This window comes from Pseudophryne corroboree, chromosome 5 (assembly GCF_028390025.1).
Source record: "Pseudophryne corroboree isolate aPseCor3 chromosome 5, aPseCor3.hap2, whole genome shotgun sequence".
Taxonomy (NCBI): Eukaryota; Metazoa; Chordata; class Amphibia; order Anura; family Myobatrachidae; genus Pseudophryne; species Pseudophryne corroboree.
The window spans coordinates 850,695,284-850,707,650 of NC_086448.1; the positions used below are offsets into that span (position 1 = coordinate 850,695,284).

At 44.4% G+C, this 12,367-nt stretch overlaps 1 protein-coding gene across 1 annotated transcript in view; it reads left to right on the forward strand.

Moving 5' to 3' along the window:
* The first annotated feature begins 655 nt into the window (after positions 1 to 655).
* The window catches only part of LOC134928695 (acid-sensing ion channel 1C-like), a 650,441-nt gene continuing 638,729 nt past the window's right edge, over positions 656 to 12,367 (forward strand). Inside the window, exon 1 of the mRNA XM_063924712.1 lies at positions 656 to 1,347. Coding sequence (XP_063780782.1) covers positions 808 to 1,347 — 540 coding nt within the window. The 5' untranslated portion in view covers positions 656 to 807. The remainder of the gene's footprint in view (positions 1,348 to 12,367) is intronic.

Below are 12,367 nucleotides of genomic sequence, written 5' to 3' on the forward strand. Positions count from 1 at the left end.
GTTCGCGCTTCTGCTAAGCTAAAATACACTCCCAGTGGGCGGCGGCATAGCGTTTGCACGGCTGATAAAACTGCTAGCGAGCGATCAACTTGGAATGACCCCCGTTGTCCTTGTCGGTATTTTGACTGTCGGAATTTTGATTGTAGGTAAATTGACCGCATCCCCCTGCGTCCCAGGGATGGGAGCCTCATGTAAGGGAGGGCACCAAAGTCACGGGAGACTGGTGTATGCGACAGACGTTCTGCAGATGGTTACATTACTGACCTCTCCAGAGATCTGCAGGACATTACTCTGTGTTCTCTCATCGGATATTTGGAGTGTCTCACAGAATGGAAGTTGGTTTCTCCTGAGCGCAGTTGTTACTTATTTCTATGGGAGTGATGTTATTTATTACTGCACTCAGATGTAGTGTTAGGTCTCGCTCTTCATCACGCCCTCATTATCTCTCTGATGTTGCATTGCTCTATCTGGATCTCATTGCATGCCCCCTCCTCCTCCTCCCTCCTATGTCCCCCAGGACTCAGAGGGTTTTGTTACCAGCGGATCCATTATTTGTGCCCTCTGCACTTGTCTGTGGTCCTCATTCCTCTCTCTAATAGCACCACTCCTCCTCCTCCTCCTCACTCAGAGACCACAAACCAAACTTCAGCAGACTCACAGGCGTCCCTCCTGCCTCCTTCTTCTCTCCACTACACCTGCTCCATCCCCACTCTGCTACCACAAGCCAAGGTCTGGGAGAGAGATTGGAGCCACCACCACTTCCCTGGAAACTGAAGCTGAAGGTCCTCGGCTCCCAATCAGCAATACATGGATATCCTTAAACCCCCACAGGTAGATGAGGAAGAAGAGGGCAATGTAAAGGCCTCAGACCTCACAGTGTTTGCCAGTAACTCTACTCTTCATGGGATCAGCCATGTGTTCCTGCCAGGTGGGGTGACTCCACGACGGGTGTTTTGGGCTTGTGCTTTTCTGGCCTCTCTGGGCTGCTTCCTCTTCCAGGTGGCTGATCGGATCAGTTACTACACACAGTACCACCACGTTACCACACTGGATGAGACCGAGAGCAGTCAGATGGTTTTCCCAGCCGTCAGCATATGTAACTATAACGGGTTCCGCCTGTGGAAGCTGACCAGCAACGACCTGTACTGGATGAGCGAGCTGCTGGGTCTGGAGAAAAACCTAGAAGAAGTGAAGAGTCTCTTAGGAATCACAGAGAAGGACGATTCTGAGATCAAGAGCAGCTTTGACATGCTGGACTTCTATAACCGCACGGGTCACTCCATGGAGGACATGATCCTAGGGTGCCGCTATCGGAACCGAGAGTGCGGGCCACAAAACTTCTCTGAGGTAAGTGGCCATAATATGATCTTTATACCCTACTAATGCCCTTATTTATCAATGAGCCAATCAGCTCCTCACTGCCATGTCACAGGCTGGGTTTGAAATGACAGTAGCGGATTGGCTGGTGAAATTTATCACTCATTGATAAATAAGGGGAATACATTTCTCCATGCATCTGATGAATTCCGGTCTGGCCAGATGCAGCATCGCTTGGAAAGTGATACATTGGAGAGAGGTAAAGTACCAGCCAATCAGCTCCTCACTGCCACGTCACAGGCTGGGTTTGAAAAATGACAGTTAGGAGCTGATTGGTTGGTACTTTATCTCTCTCCATTTTAGCACTTTCCAAGCGATGTTGCTATAAGTTGGATGTAACACTAGCAGTAGGGGTAATACCAAATGCCCCTTTACTAGTATTTATTGCCCCAGGTAAAACCCAAGTAAAAAACCCACATATTAAATGCCCCGTACCTACCTGCGGCTCATTGCCCTGCACTGGGGGCATGCTCATCCTGGTTCTGGTTCAGGAGATTGGCCAGGAACGGCTGAGGCCGGGGAATTAGGAGATCCTGCCCCAGTAGCCTTCTGGTGTGTAGTGTCTGGGATAAGCAGAAGATGACGGCAGGGTTGGAATTAGTTTAGTATCACGGAATGTATTACAGGCACCGGGAGCACCAAACCTCTCACTGTCATTGTCTTAGTAACTCACCTATACTTAGAATGGGAAATGCCATGTGGCCGAATTCACTAAACAAAATGTAGAAATACTCTGCAGTGTGATAGCTCAGGCTGGCGAGGTCACAGCGCTGCCATAGGGAGGCATTTCCCAGCTTTCTCTGCCCTCTGGAAAAACACATGCTTACCAGTCCAGGGATCCGGTGATCGGTGCTGCGGTGCGGGCTGCTGGGCGCCGAGTCTCCCATGTGCTGCTCTGTGACGCCTGGTGTAGCAAAGCGACGATGGAAAGCAGGAGCTCACGTTACAGCACCGGGGATCACCGCAGCGCACAGGATCCGGCACCCAGCAGGAGCAGTGATCACCGGATCCCTGGACTGGTAAGTATATTTACTGTAGGGGGGTCTGCAGCGCAGGGGGTAGTCACGACGGGGGGTCGATCCGGCAGCGGCGATATCAGCGGGGGCTGCACATGCACAGCCGGACTTTGGGGTATTTTTCACGAAAACGACCACAATGATGCTGCGGAGAGACTCGCAGGGGCAGATCCGTGCGATGTAATCCATTATCGCAGTGCGGATTGGGGTGACATGACATGTCACATGACATCCACATCCTTGTTTGAAGGTGCTGATACATCGGCCCCTTAGTGAGATGTTATAATGCTTTGATCTTATTCCTTTTCTGATATTTATTTTTTACTTGTTAATATTGTGATATTATTCCATTTTACTGCTAATAATTTATCTGTATATTACAAAACTGTGACACCGGTGTATAATCAGCAGGGTATGAAATGCCGGAATCCCTAATGTCGGAATGCTGAACCCTAACCCTAATCACCCCCCCCCTCCCACAACCTAACCCTTTCCCTCCCCCCCCACAGCCTAACTCTAACCGCCCCCTCTCGCAGCCTAAGCCTAATCACCCCCCTCCCACAACCTAACCCTAACCCCAGGGCCGGTGCTAGTGTGTTTGGCGCCCCCCTGCAAATAATACATTTGCGCCCTCCCATCCGTAAAAAAGGGATAGCGCGCACTGCAAAAAGGGGTGTGGTCACAAAAGGAAGGGGAGTGGCCACAATGGTACCCACAATTCAAATTACGCAACACGGTATTACAATCTTATGCACATTAACCCAAACGTAGTGTCCTTGATTCATATTATGCCACATAATAGTGCCCCTTATTCACATTTAAAATCGATGACAGGGCCAGTTCTAGATCTTGAAGAACTCAGGGCAACAGTTTCCTCTGGCCATGCTCAGAATAGGAACAGTGTGCCAAAAATATAGGGCCACAGAATAGTACCAGTTCACATAACCCCACATAGTAGTGTCCATTTGTCACATTACACCACACGGTATTGTCCGTTTGTCACATTACACTGCACAGCAGTGACCGTCATTCACACTACACCGCACAGCAGTGTCCATTAGTCATATTACACCGCACAGCAGTGTCCGTTAGTCACATTACACCGCACAGTATCGTCTGTTAGTTCCATTACACAGCACAGTAGTGTCCGTCAGTCACATTACACCGTACAGTATCGTCTGTTAGTTCCATTACACCGCACAGTAGTGTCCGTCAGTCACATTACACCGTACAGTATCGTCTGTTAGTCACATTACACCGCACAGTAGTGTCCATTAGTCACGTTACACCGCACAGTAGTGTCTGTCAGTCACATTACACCGTACAGTATCGTCTGTTAGTCACATTACACCGCACAGTAGTGTCCATTAGTCACATTACACCGCACAGTAGTGTCCGTCAGTCACATTACACCGTACAGTATCGTCTGTTAGTCACATTACACCGCACAGTAGTGTCCGTCAGTCACATTACACCGCACAGTAGTGTCCGTCAGTCACATTACACTGTACAGTATCGTCTGTTAGTTCCATTACACAGCACAGTAGTGTCCGTCAGTCACATTACACCGCACAGTAGTGTCAGTTAGTCACATTACACCGCACAGTAGTGTCCATTAGTCACATTACACCGCACAGTAGTGTCCATCAGTCACATTACACCGCACAGTAGTGTTCATTAGTCACATTACACCGCATAGTAGTGTCCGTCAGTCACATTACACAGCACAGTAGTGTCCGTTAGTCACATTACACCGCACAGTAGTGTCAAAGTCAGAAAAATATTACATAGAGAGACCATATAAACTGCACACATATAAGCCGCTATACTTGCAAATATGCGCAGCGAGCACAGCAAACACCAGACGTCATGGAGATTTAGAATTGGCTGATGAATTAATGTCATGGATGTGTATCATTTGAACCGAACCAGATAAACACATCATGTTTGGTATTGAAGCAAGCAGAATAAGGTGTGGTTTAGTTTGAGACCTATTGTGTTGTCGTGGGACATTGCAGCGGATAGATATGATTATATGTATAAAAGTTAAGATCAGCTTTGTTGGGAACAATGGATGATCAACTAAGTTTTCAGGTCTGAACCTGATTAGCATATACAAAGAGAACAGTGATTCAATACAAAAGCTAGAGAGACCCCTCCCCCAGATACTGGTCAAACAGGAAGGTAGTGGTCAGGTGTGGCCTCAGAGAACAGATGTAATGTAGCTACACTCACACACAGACACACACAGCTACCTGGCACCCAGCAGCATGGAGGCTACATCCCCAGGACTGACCAGGCACCAAAGGCTAAGTATTGAATCCACATGGCTAGATAAGGGAATATAGACAGATTGCTTTCTGGTTTAAATAGGATGTTGTAGCTTGGTTGTGTGATTGTTGGGTGTTAGTGTTGGTGCCCTGTGGAATCTGTGATGGTAGCTGGGATCTTGTTAATCATAAATACCACCATGCAGTAGTTTTGAATATGTGCTGGTAGCAATGGCAGGCTGATACTTGTGAGTACATTGTGATCTGGTCTTGTGATGAATATGCTCTGGTTAGTGAGATACTGAAGTTGTTTGGGATGTGAAATTATAAGATGGTTCTAGGAAGTTGGATTACATTGTGAAAGGTGATTTGGAATGTGAAATTATAAGATGGTTCTAGGAAGTTGGATTACATTGTGAAAGGTGATTTGGAATGTGAAATTATAAGATGGTTCTAGGAAGTTGGATTACATTGTGAAAGGTGATTTGGAATGTGAAATTATGAGATGGTTCTAGGAAGTTGGATTACATTGTGAAAGGTGTTTTAGATGGTTTGGAATTGTAAAATCAGAACATATGCATTGTTTTGAGGCTTGGACATTTTGGAGTAAAATGGAGTCTTGTGTTTTCTGCTATGTGATTGTGGTGCCATGTGTTTGGACCTGCAAATCTAAAATGGCTGCTGCTGGATGTCTTCCCCTCCCCCTTTCAGGCATGTGGTGTGGTCTTTGGAATCAAGTGGAGGTTTCTCAAAATGGAGTCTAGCTTCCATCCCATGCTGTATTCAGCATTGACTAACTGCGCAGCGATTGTCTCTCACATATGTAGTTTTATCTGCAACCATGTTGTCTCTTATGTAACGTAATCATTGTTTTTCTGTGAGCCAATTTCTCTCATCTCTCTCTCTCTCTCTCTCTCTCTCTCTCTCCCTTCTCCTTTCTCTCATATCTCCCCTAGACTAATATAGTATTGTTTTGTATTAGATAGTATTGTATTTTGGTTAGGAAGTCTCTGTTATATTGTAGTGTATCATATGTACTGTTATCCTTTTTTTTTTACAAGTATATTAGATATAATACAGTTAATAGGCTTTGGAACCCTAAACCAGTATCTGTGTATTTTCTATAGTGTTAAGTGTTCACTTGAGCGTCGGTGACGCACAAGCAGCTTTGTAGTTAGTCAGGTTACACAAGGTTGCACTTACACCCTGTACTCACATTAAGGTATGCAGTGTATTTCATTGATATAAGGTTTTACATAAAGGTATAGTGTTGTGAGCGTCTGCATCGCTGGTGACCTCCTCGTGGTCTCGAGCGTAAGCTACGCCATAGCGAATCATTTCCCTAGACATAACCAATAACGTGTCCTGTGATCACTGGGCCGCGAGCGAACGTGACGCTTGAGCGTCTCGCCTACGGCTGAGCGATCGTTACGCAAATAGCGTACCATTACGGTACTTCTTAAGTAAACAGCGTACAGTGTTCTTAGACTTCTTAAGGTGTTTTATACGACAAAGGAATTCAGCATTGTCAATTGGGGGCGTGTCCTATCCTTCTCATATCTGCACTGGGTAGATCAGCAGACATTATCCCTCCAGCAAAGGGTGGGAGGTTGTCTCGCAGTTGCTGACGGGATAAGCGTCTGCTTTCGCTTAGATTAAGAGTGCTGAAGGAATCCGGGACCGGAAGTAAGAACAAAACGCTTGTGTCTTTTTTAAAACTGTTTATTTTTCTTTTGTCTTGCGTACGCACGCATATATCTGCATTTCTGTTTCATTTTCGTATATCACTATTCCTGTCTGCCAAATTTTATAGTTGATAGAAAGGGCTAAAAGGAGATTTGCTGTTATTTAATAAGTAGAGGTAATAGTTAAAGTATAGAACAACACACGGCTTGTCCGAGAGACGAGGCAGCCAGTGTGCAGTGTGGATTGCGGTAGATGATCAGGGATCATCTACATTGATAAAATATATATTGTGTTACGGTGGATCCTTTGCATTGCGTACACGTGTCACTAACAAAGACTAGCGTACGCAATCCGAAAGGCAGACGCACGCAGCGTACATTACGCAACGTAGCGTCTGGTTACGCCCACGTAGCTCAAGTTGTGATAAAGTTGAATTAGCGCAAAAGCGATAAGTAGCGCAAAAGTGAAGTAACGCAAGGCGATAAATAACACAAATTGATTTCAGCTTTCCAAAACTTAGTTTAAATACCTTGTTTTACTGTAGTACCTCTGGGGAGAGCTATCAGACTACGGGAAATGATTTTTCTGATCAGAAAACTATAAGAATGATAGTGGGTTGAAAACGGTATGAGTGTATTGAATCCCGCTTTGTGGACTTTGTGATCTATGTGATAATCCCGCTTTGTGGACTTTGTGATCTATGTGATAATTTGTGATCTATGTGGAATGTGATAAGCACGATCTGAGTGAAAACGTGCAACAGAGTGTGATAAAGTTTTCGTTGTATTACGCTCTGGCTGTTTTGGAGCACAGTAGGGAGACTCCAATGATCCTACCATTTATGGGCAACAAGTGTCTATAAGTGGTACGATTGGACCGCACGGTTGTATGTGTGACCAATAACGCAACGGGATATGAGGTCGTATATCCATGCGTAAATCTTGCCCTCATACGTGTTGTAGGGAGCACATGCAAGCGTGATTTGTGTAAAGAAAAAGGAAGGGAATTTTCTCAGGAAAATCTCTAGAGATAGGGCCTGCAACGGCTACACGTATCTGCTAGAAGGCGGAACGGAGATACCCGGAGCAGAAGAAGTTCAGTGGAAGAGCTTTAAGGATTTCCAACGAAGTTCTGTGTTTGGTGCATTTTAGGAAGTTTTTTTCTGTGTTAAAAAGGTCCACAATGGCAGCCAAGTGCACAATACAGAGACGGTCGGAGGTCAGGATTCAGACTCCAGAGGCTTGCAGACCCCGAGGGTCTGCTCGGTTAGTAATGTGGGGGAAATATGGTCCCCACTCTGAGACCTTTTGTGATGAATGGACACGAATGACTGCGGGGGATAAGGCACCATTTCCCGGGATAGGTAGTTTTGACTCAGAGGTGTTGCATAATTTAAGGCGAAGGATATGTCTCATCAAATCAGCAAAGAGACGAATCAAGCATTATGATTGTTTACAAATATGGCAACAGGAGAGTGAAATGCAAAGAAATATAACTTACTTACCTAACTTTCATCTTGAGAGAGGAGAAGTGGCAATGGAGGGGATTGTGGTTGCGGAGAGAAGCACAAGGGTGAACAATAAAAATGCTCTTAGCAACAGTAGTACAGATAATAAGAATAAGTGTAATAAATGTAACAAAGATAATTGTAATACTGTTGAATGTACAACTATTAACCCATGCAAGTCGCACCCCATGTTAAACTTTCCTCAGGAACACCAACCAGAAAGTGAACCAAGAACGATGTCGGCACCTCTTTCAGAAGTCATCACACAAGACGTCCAGGTGGACACGACCCAGTCGGTAAAAACTGTAATCAAACCCCCTAATGGAGGGTCAGGTGAGGTCGTGTTCACAGGTATGTATGGTAATATACATCACACACAAACAAATGTACACCACAGAGAGGTAGCTGTGTCCGTATTAGCGAGCAACTTGAAAGACACACTAAAAATTAGGGTACAAACTTCAATACCTCATTGGAGAGGTATCTCGGTGGCGGCATTAAGAGAGTCCGCTATCGAGCATGACCGAAATATCCAAAGAACCAGGGAAGCGCAGGGAGAGCGGTTGATGACACTGAACATCCAAGCACTAGAGGATGCATCAAGTCGACCGGAACCCCAGGCCCCTAGCACATGGAGAAGGCCAAGGATTTGTTACCATTGTAGAAGAGAAGGGCATTATGCCAACAACTGTAATAACCCACATAAAGTTAGACCCCCTAGACATGAAAATGAGCATGAATATGACACACCATTATAATCAGGGATCATATAGGAAGAATTTTGGGCCACACCCATAAAATATAGTCAAGAAAGGTGATCATTAGGACTGATGGTAAGCCTGAGGTAACGATTAATAAAGTGGGAGGTCATTCACTAAAGACACAGGGATGACCAGGTGAAACGTTGTAAATGTATTTGTGAAAAATGTTTTTTTCTCTCTCTCTCTCTCTATCCCCATCTATGACGAGTATTGGTAAGAATTCACACATTGCATATCAACTTGGTCCTTGCAGAAGTCTACCAAACCCCAGCATAACCTCCGCCACAATGTATTTCTGGCCAGATACAGACAATGGAGTAATGCAGGAGCTGGTGGGGAGGGACTGCTCAAGGAGACCATTAGACACATAGATATGACAGCCTAATAAGTCTGACAATGTTTTTCTAATGCTAACAATGTTTTCTTAATGTTGACAATGTTTAAAAATGCTTTGTTTCTCTTTTCTTATTGGTGGTTATTGTCGAGTTATGTAATGTATATATGCACATGAATTGTTCTCTATCTCTTTTGTTTTTTTTGTTGTCTCTCTCTTCCCACTCATGTTTCCATGGTTTAAAGATGGTATGTCACCCCTCAGTTGGACCTATGGTAATGCCAGATTTTTGCTCCTTAACAGAAAGATCGCTGGATGGGAAGGAATATTGCATCACCAGAATGTTCGTTTGGAAGACTGAGAGACAGCACCTTTTGAGAGGACAGCAGAACAAGAAGAACAACAAGACGAGAGAACTTATTATCGTAACAAGTTCTCTCCCCCTCAGACGGTTTTCTTATACCCCCTTTACAAACTTCTTCTTTTCTCCTCCCGTAAGATGGACTTGCCCCAAGAGACTGTGATATGGATTTTTCCGTTAACCATGATGTTGACCAGAGCAGTCTGTTTCGGTGAGAGTACCAGTGAGGTCGAGAAAGGATCCAGAAAGGTCCTGATGACTGAGACGGAGGTGTAAATTTCCAATAGCAACCCAATCACCAAGCAAAGGCGAGTACCGGGCACGATCTAACAACCATGTTATCTGTAAACATTTTCTTTGAAGGATTGTTAGTTCAAAAAGAAAAACTGTATCTGTAGGCTCTGTGACAACGGTTGAAGATGGATGCATAAAGAAATGCCAATCCAGTCTTAATATCCATATGGACCGGCATCCATTGAGTGACTATCACTCTCTAGTGGGTAACGTGTTGAACCAAACAGATTGTTGGGTATGCTCTCAAGTACCTCAGGGTCACAGCAAATCAGGGCTAGTACCATTTCCTTTAACGGTAGGGGAGGTACTTGAGCTAAAGGGTGGGAGACCGGTGGACAGGAGGTTTAATATCTCCAGCCCTCCTAGTTTGAAGCTCCACCAATACCATGTGGATAGGTCCCTCTTATGTTTTAACATCTCCAATCCTAGAAAACCGGGAAATTGGGAAGTGTCATGGAGCAACCAAACCATGACCTTTTCACATAGAGCAGATAGAATGCCTACAGATACAGAGCTCGTACGCCACATAGCCAGTAGAGGAAAATCTTTCCGGTATCGATATACCTTAGGAAATAGGATTACTAAAGGTTGGAGAGGTATCACCAGGATACTGTGCACATATCGTACAAACCGATACGTGCATTAAGCAGATGGAAGAATTAGGGTCAGGAGATTTCACCTGGAAGGTTTGTAATATGGTCATGTCCTTCTCCGTCCCTTATGTTCTCCCCGATGATGCATATTTCATATGCGGGAGAAAGGCGTACAAGTGGCTTGCCCCAAACTCTGAAGGATTGTGTTATATTGGAAAAGTATTGCCTGAAGTAATGACTGTTACACATGACAAAATGAAGGATATACACCGTGGTGCCCAAGCTCCTTATACTCACACTCACTACGAACACCGAGTTAAAAGACAACTGTCAGAAAGGTTAGAGCATCCGGCCTCTGATCTTATCCATGAATCCACCGGGATTCAGGTTCTGGTAGCGTTAGATTTCACTCGTACCGCTCGAGGAGTGATGAATTATAGATACATTTCCGCACTCGCCAATTTGTTAGATAATATCACTGAAATGTATGATGACACGTTTAGATACACTGGAAGAGAACTTCAAGCTTACAAAACAGAACTAGTTCAGCATAGGATGGTTCTTAATTACCTTACAGCAGTAACAGGCGGATATTGTGTTACTTTGGCAACACAGTACGGTATAAAGTGTTGCACGTATATCACAAATAGCACCGAGGATCCGGTAGAGGTCATAGACCAAAAGATGGACGACATTCTGCAATTAAAATGGGAATTTCGTCGAAAACACAATCTCACCCTTGTTGCTGTAGGTAATGAGCTGACTGGTTGGGTGTCATGGTTGAACCCGCGAAATTGGTTCTCCGGTTTGGGAGACTGGGCTCAAGGAGTCATAATGGATGTTGGAAAGTTTCTGCTATGTATCTTGGGTGTCGTTATATCGATTGGATTGATATTTAGATGCGGGCAGGCTTTAATGAGGTGCAAACAAAGTACAAGAGTGATGAGCTTGAGGAGTGAGGAAACTGTAATTAACCTGGATTTGATTTATGACCCAATGCTAGAAACCATGACGTAATGATGTAATGAGTATACGGTCCGTCTTTCACCCATTTCTATGTTTTCCTCCGAGGTACAAAGACCCACGTAGACGAAGGATTTGATGAGCCAAGGGGCCGACAACGGAAAGATGGAAAGAAGAAGAGCAGACGACCTGATATACAAGATTTTGATGGACCATGCCATGGGTACCCCAGTTTCCCTAGGAACTTTAAAATCACGCTAGCCCAACATTTTTTGTAAATCCATGGACGTTGTTTGCTTTACTCACGATTTATGAGCAAAAGCACAAAGAAGAAGACTCCAATCAACCGACACCAATCAAGACCTCAATCGACGAACGTACATTTCCCTGACATAGAATATCATTGCATTTTCCATAAGTGTTCTTTATCTTCATCTCTACAACCCTCAGGTAATGACACACATAGTCGATAGGGAATACAGGCACAGATATCAGCAACCACATACTTCCCTCATTCATGTATCATCAACTAAAATGTGCATCCCCATTTTGTTGCAACTGAAAGCCGAAATGAGCTCGGTAGAGTTTGACAGCCCATCCACAGACCCTTAATATGGGATAAGAAGGAATTCAAATGTATACTTCGCAATACCTCGAAGCTTGATTTACAACACGTTCGGCACGATGATACATGACCCCCCCAAACATGGACGCATACACACATGCTTCTGCTATCTCACCAGGTCATACCCTTTTCACACCTACTCCTCTCTCCTCCCCTACCCAACCATGGAAATGTATTAACCCCTGACATATATTTTTCTCTTTTTGAAATGTTTTAGGAAGTGGCAGTTATTGGTGACTGCCAAAGGGTGGACTGTCAAAGTCAGAAAAATATTACATAGAGAGACCATATAAACTGCACACATATAAGCCGCTATACTTGCAAATATGCGCAGCGAGCACAGCAAACACCAGACGTCATGGAGATTTAGAATTGGCTGATGAATTAATGTCATGGATGTGTATCATTTGAACCGAACCAGATAAACACATCATGTTTGGTATTGAAGCAAGCAGAATAAGGTGTGGTTTAGTTTGAGACCTATTGTGTTGTCGTGGGACATTGCAGCGGATAGATATGATTATATGTATAAAAGTTAAGATCAGCTTTGTTGGGAACAATGGATGATCAACTAAGTTTT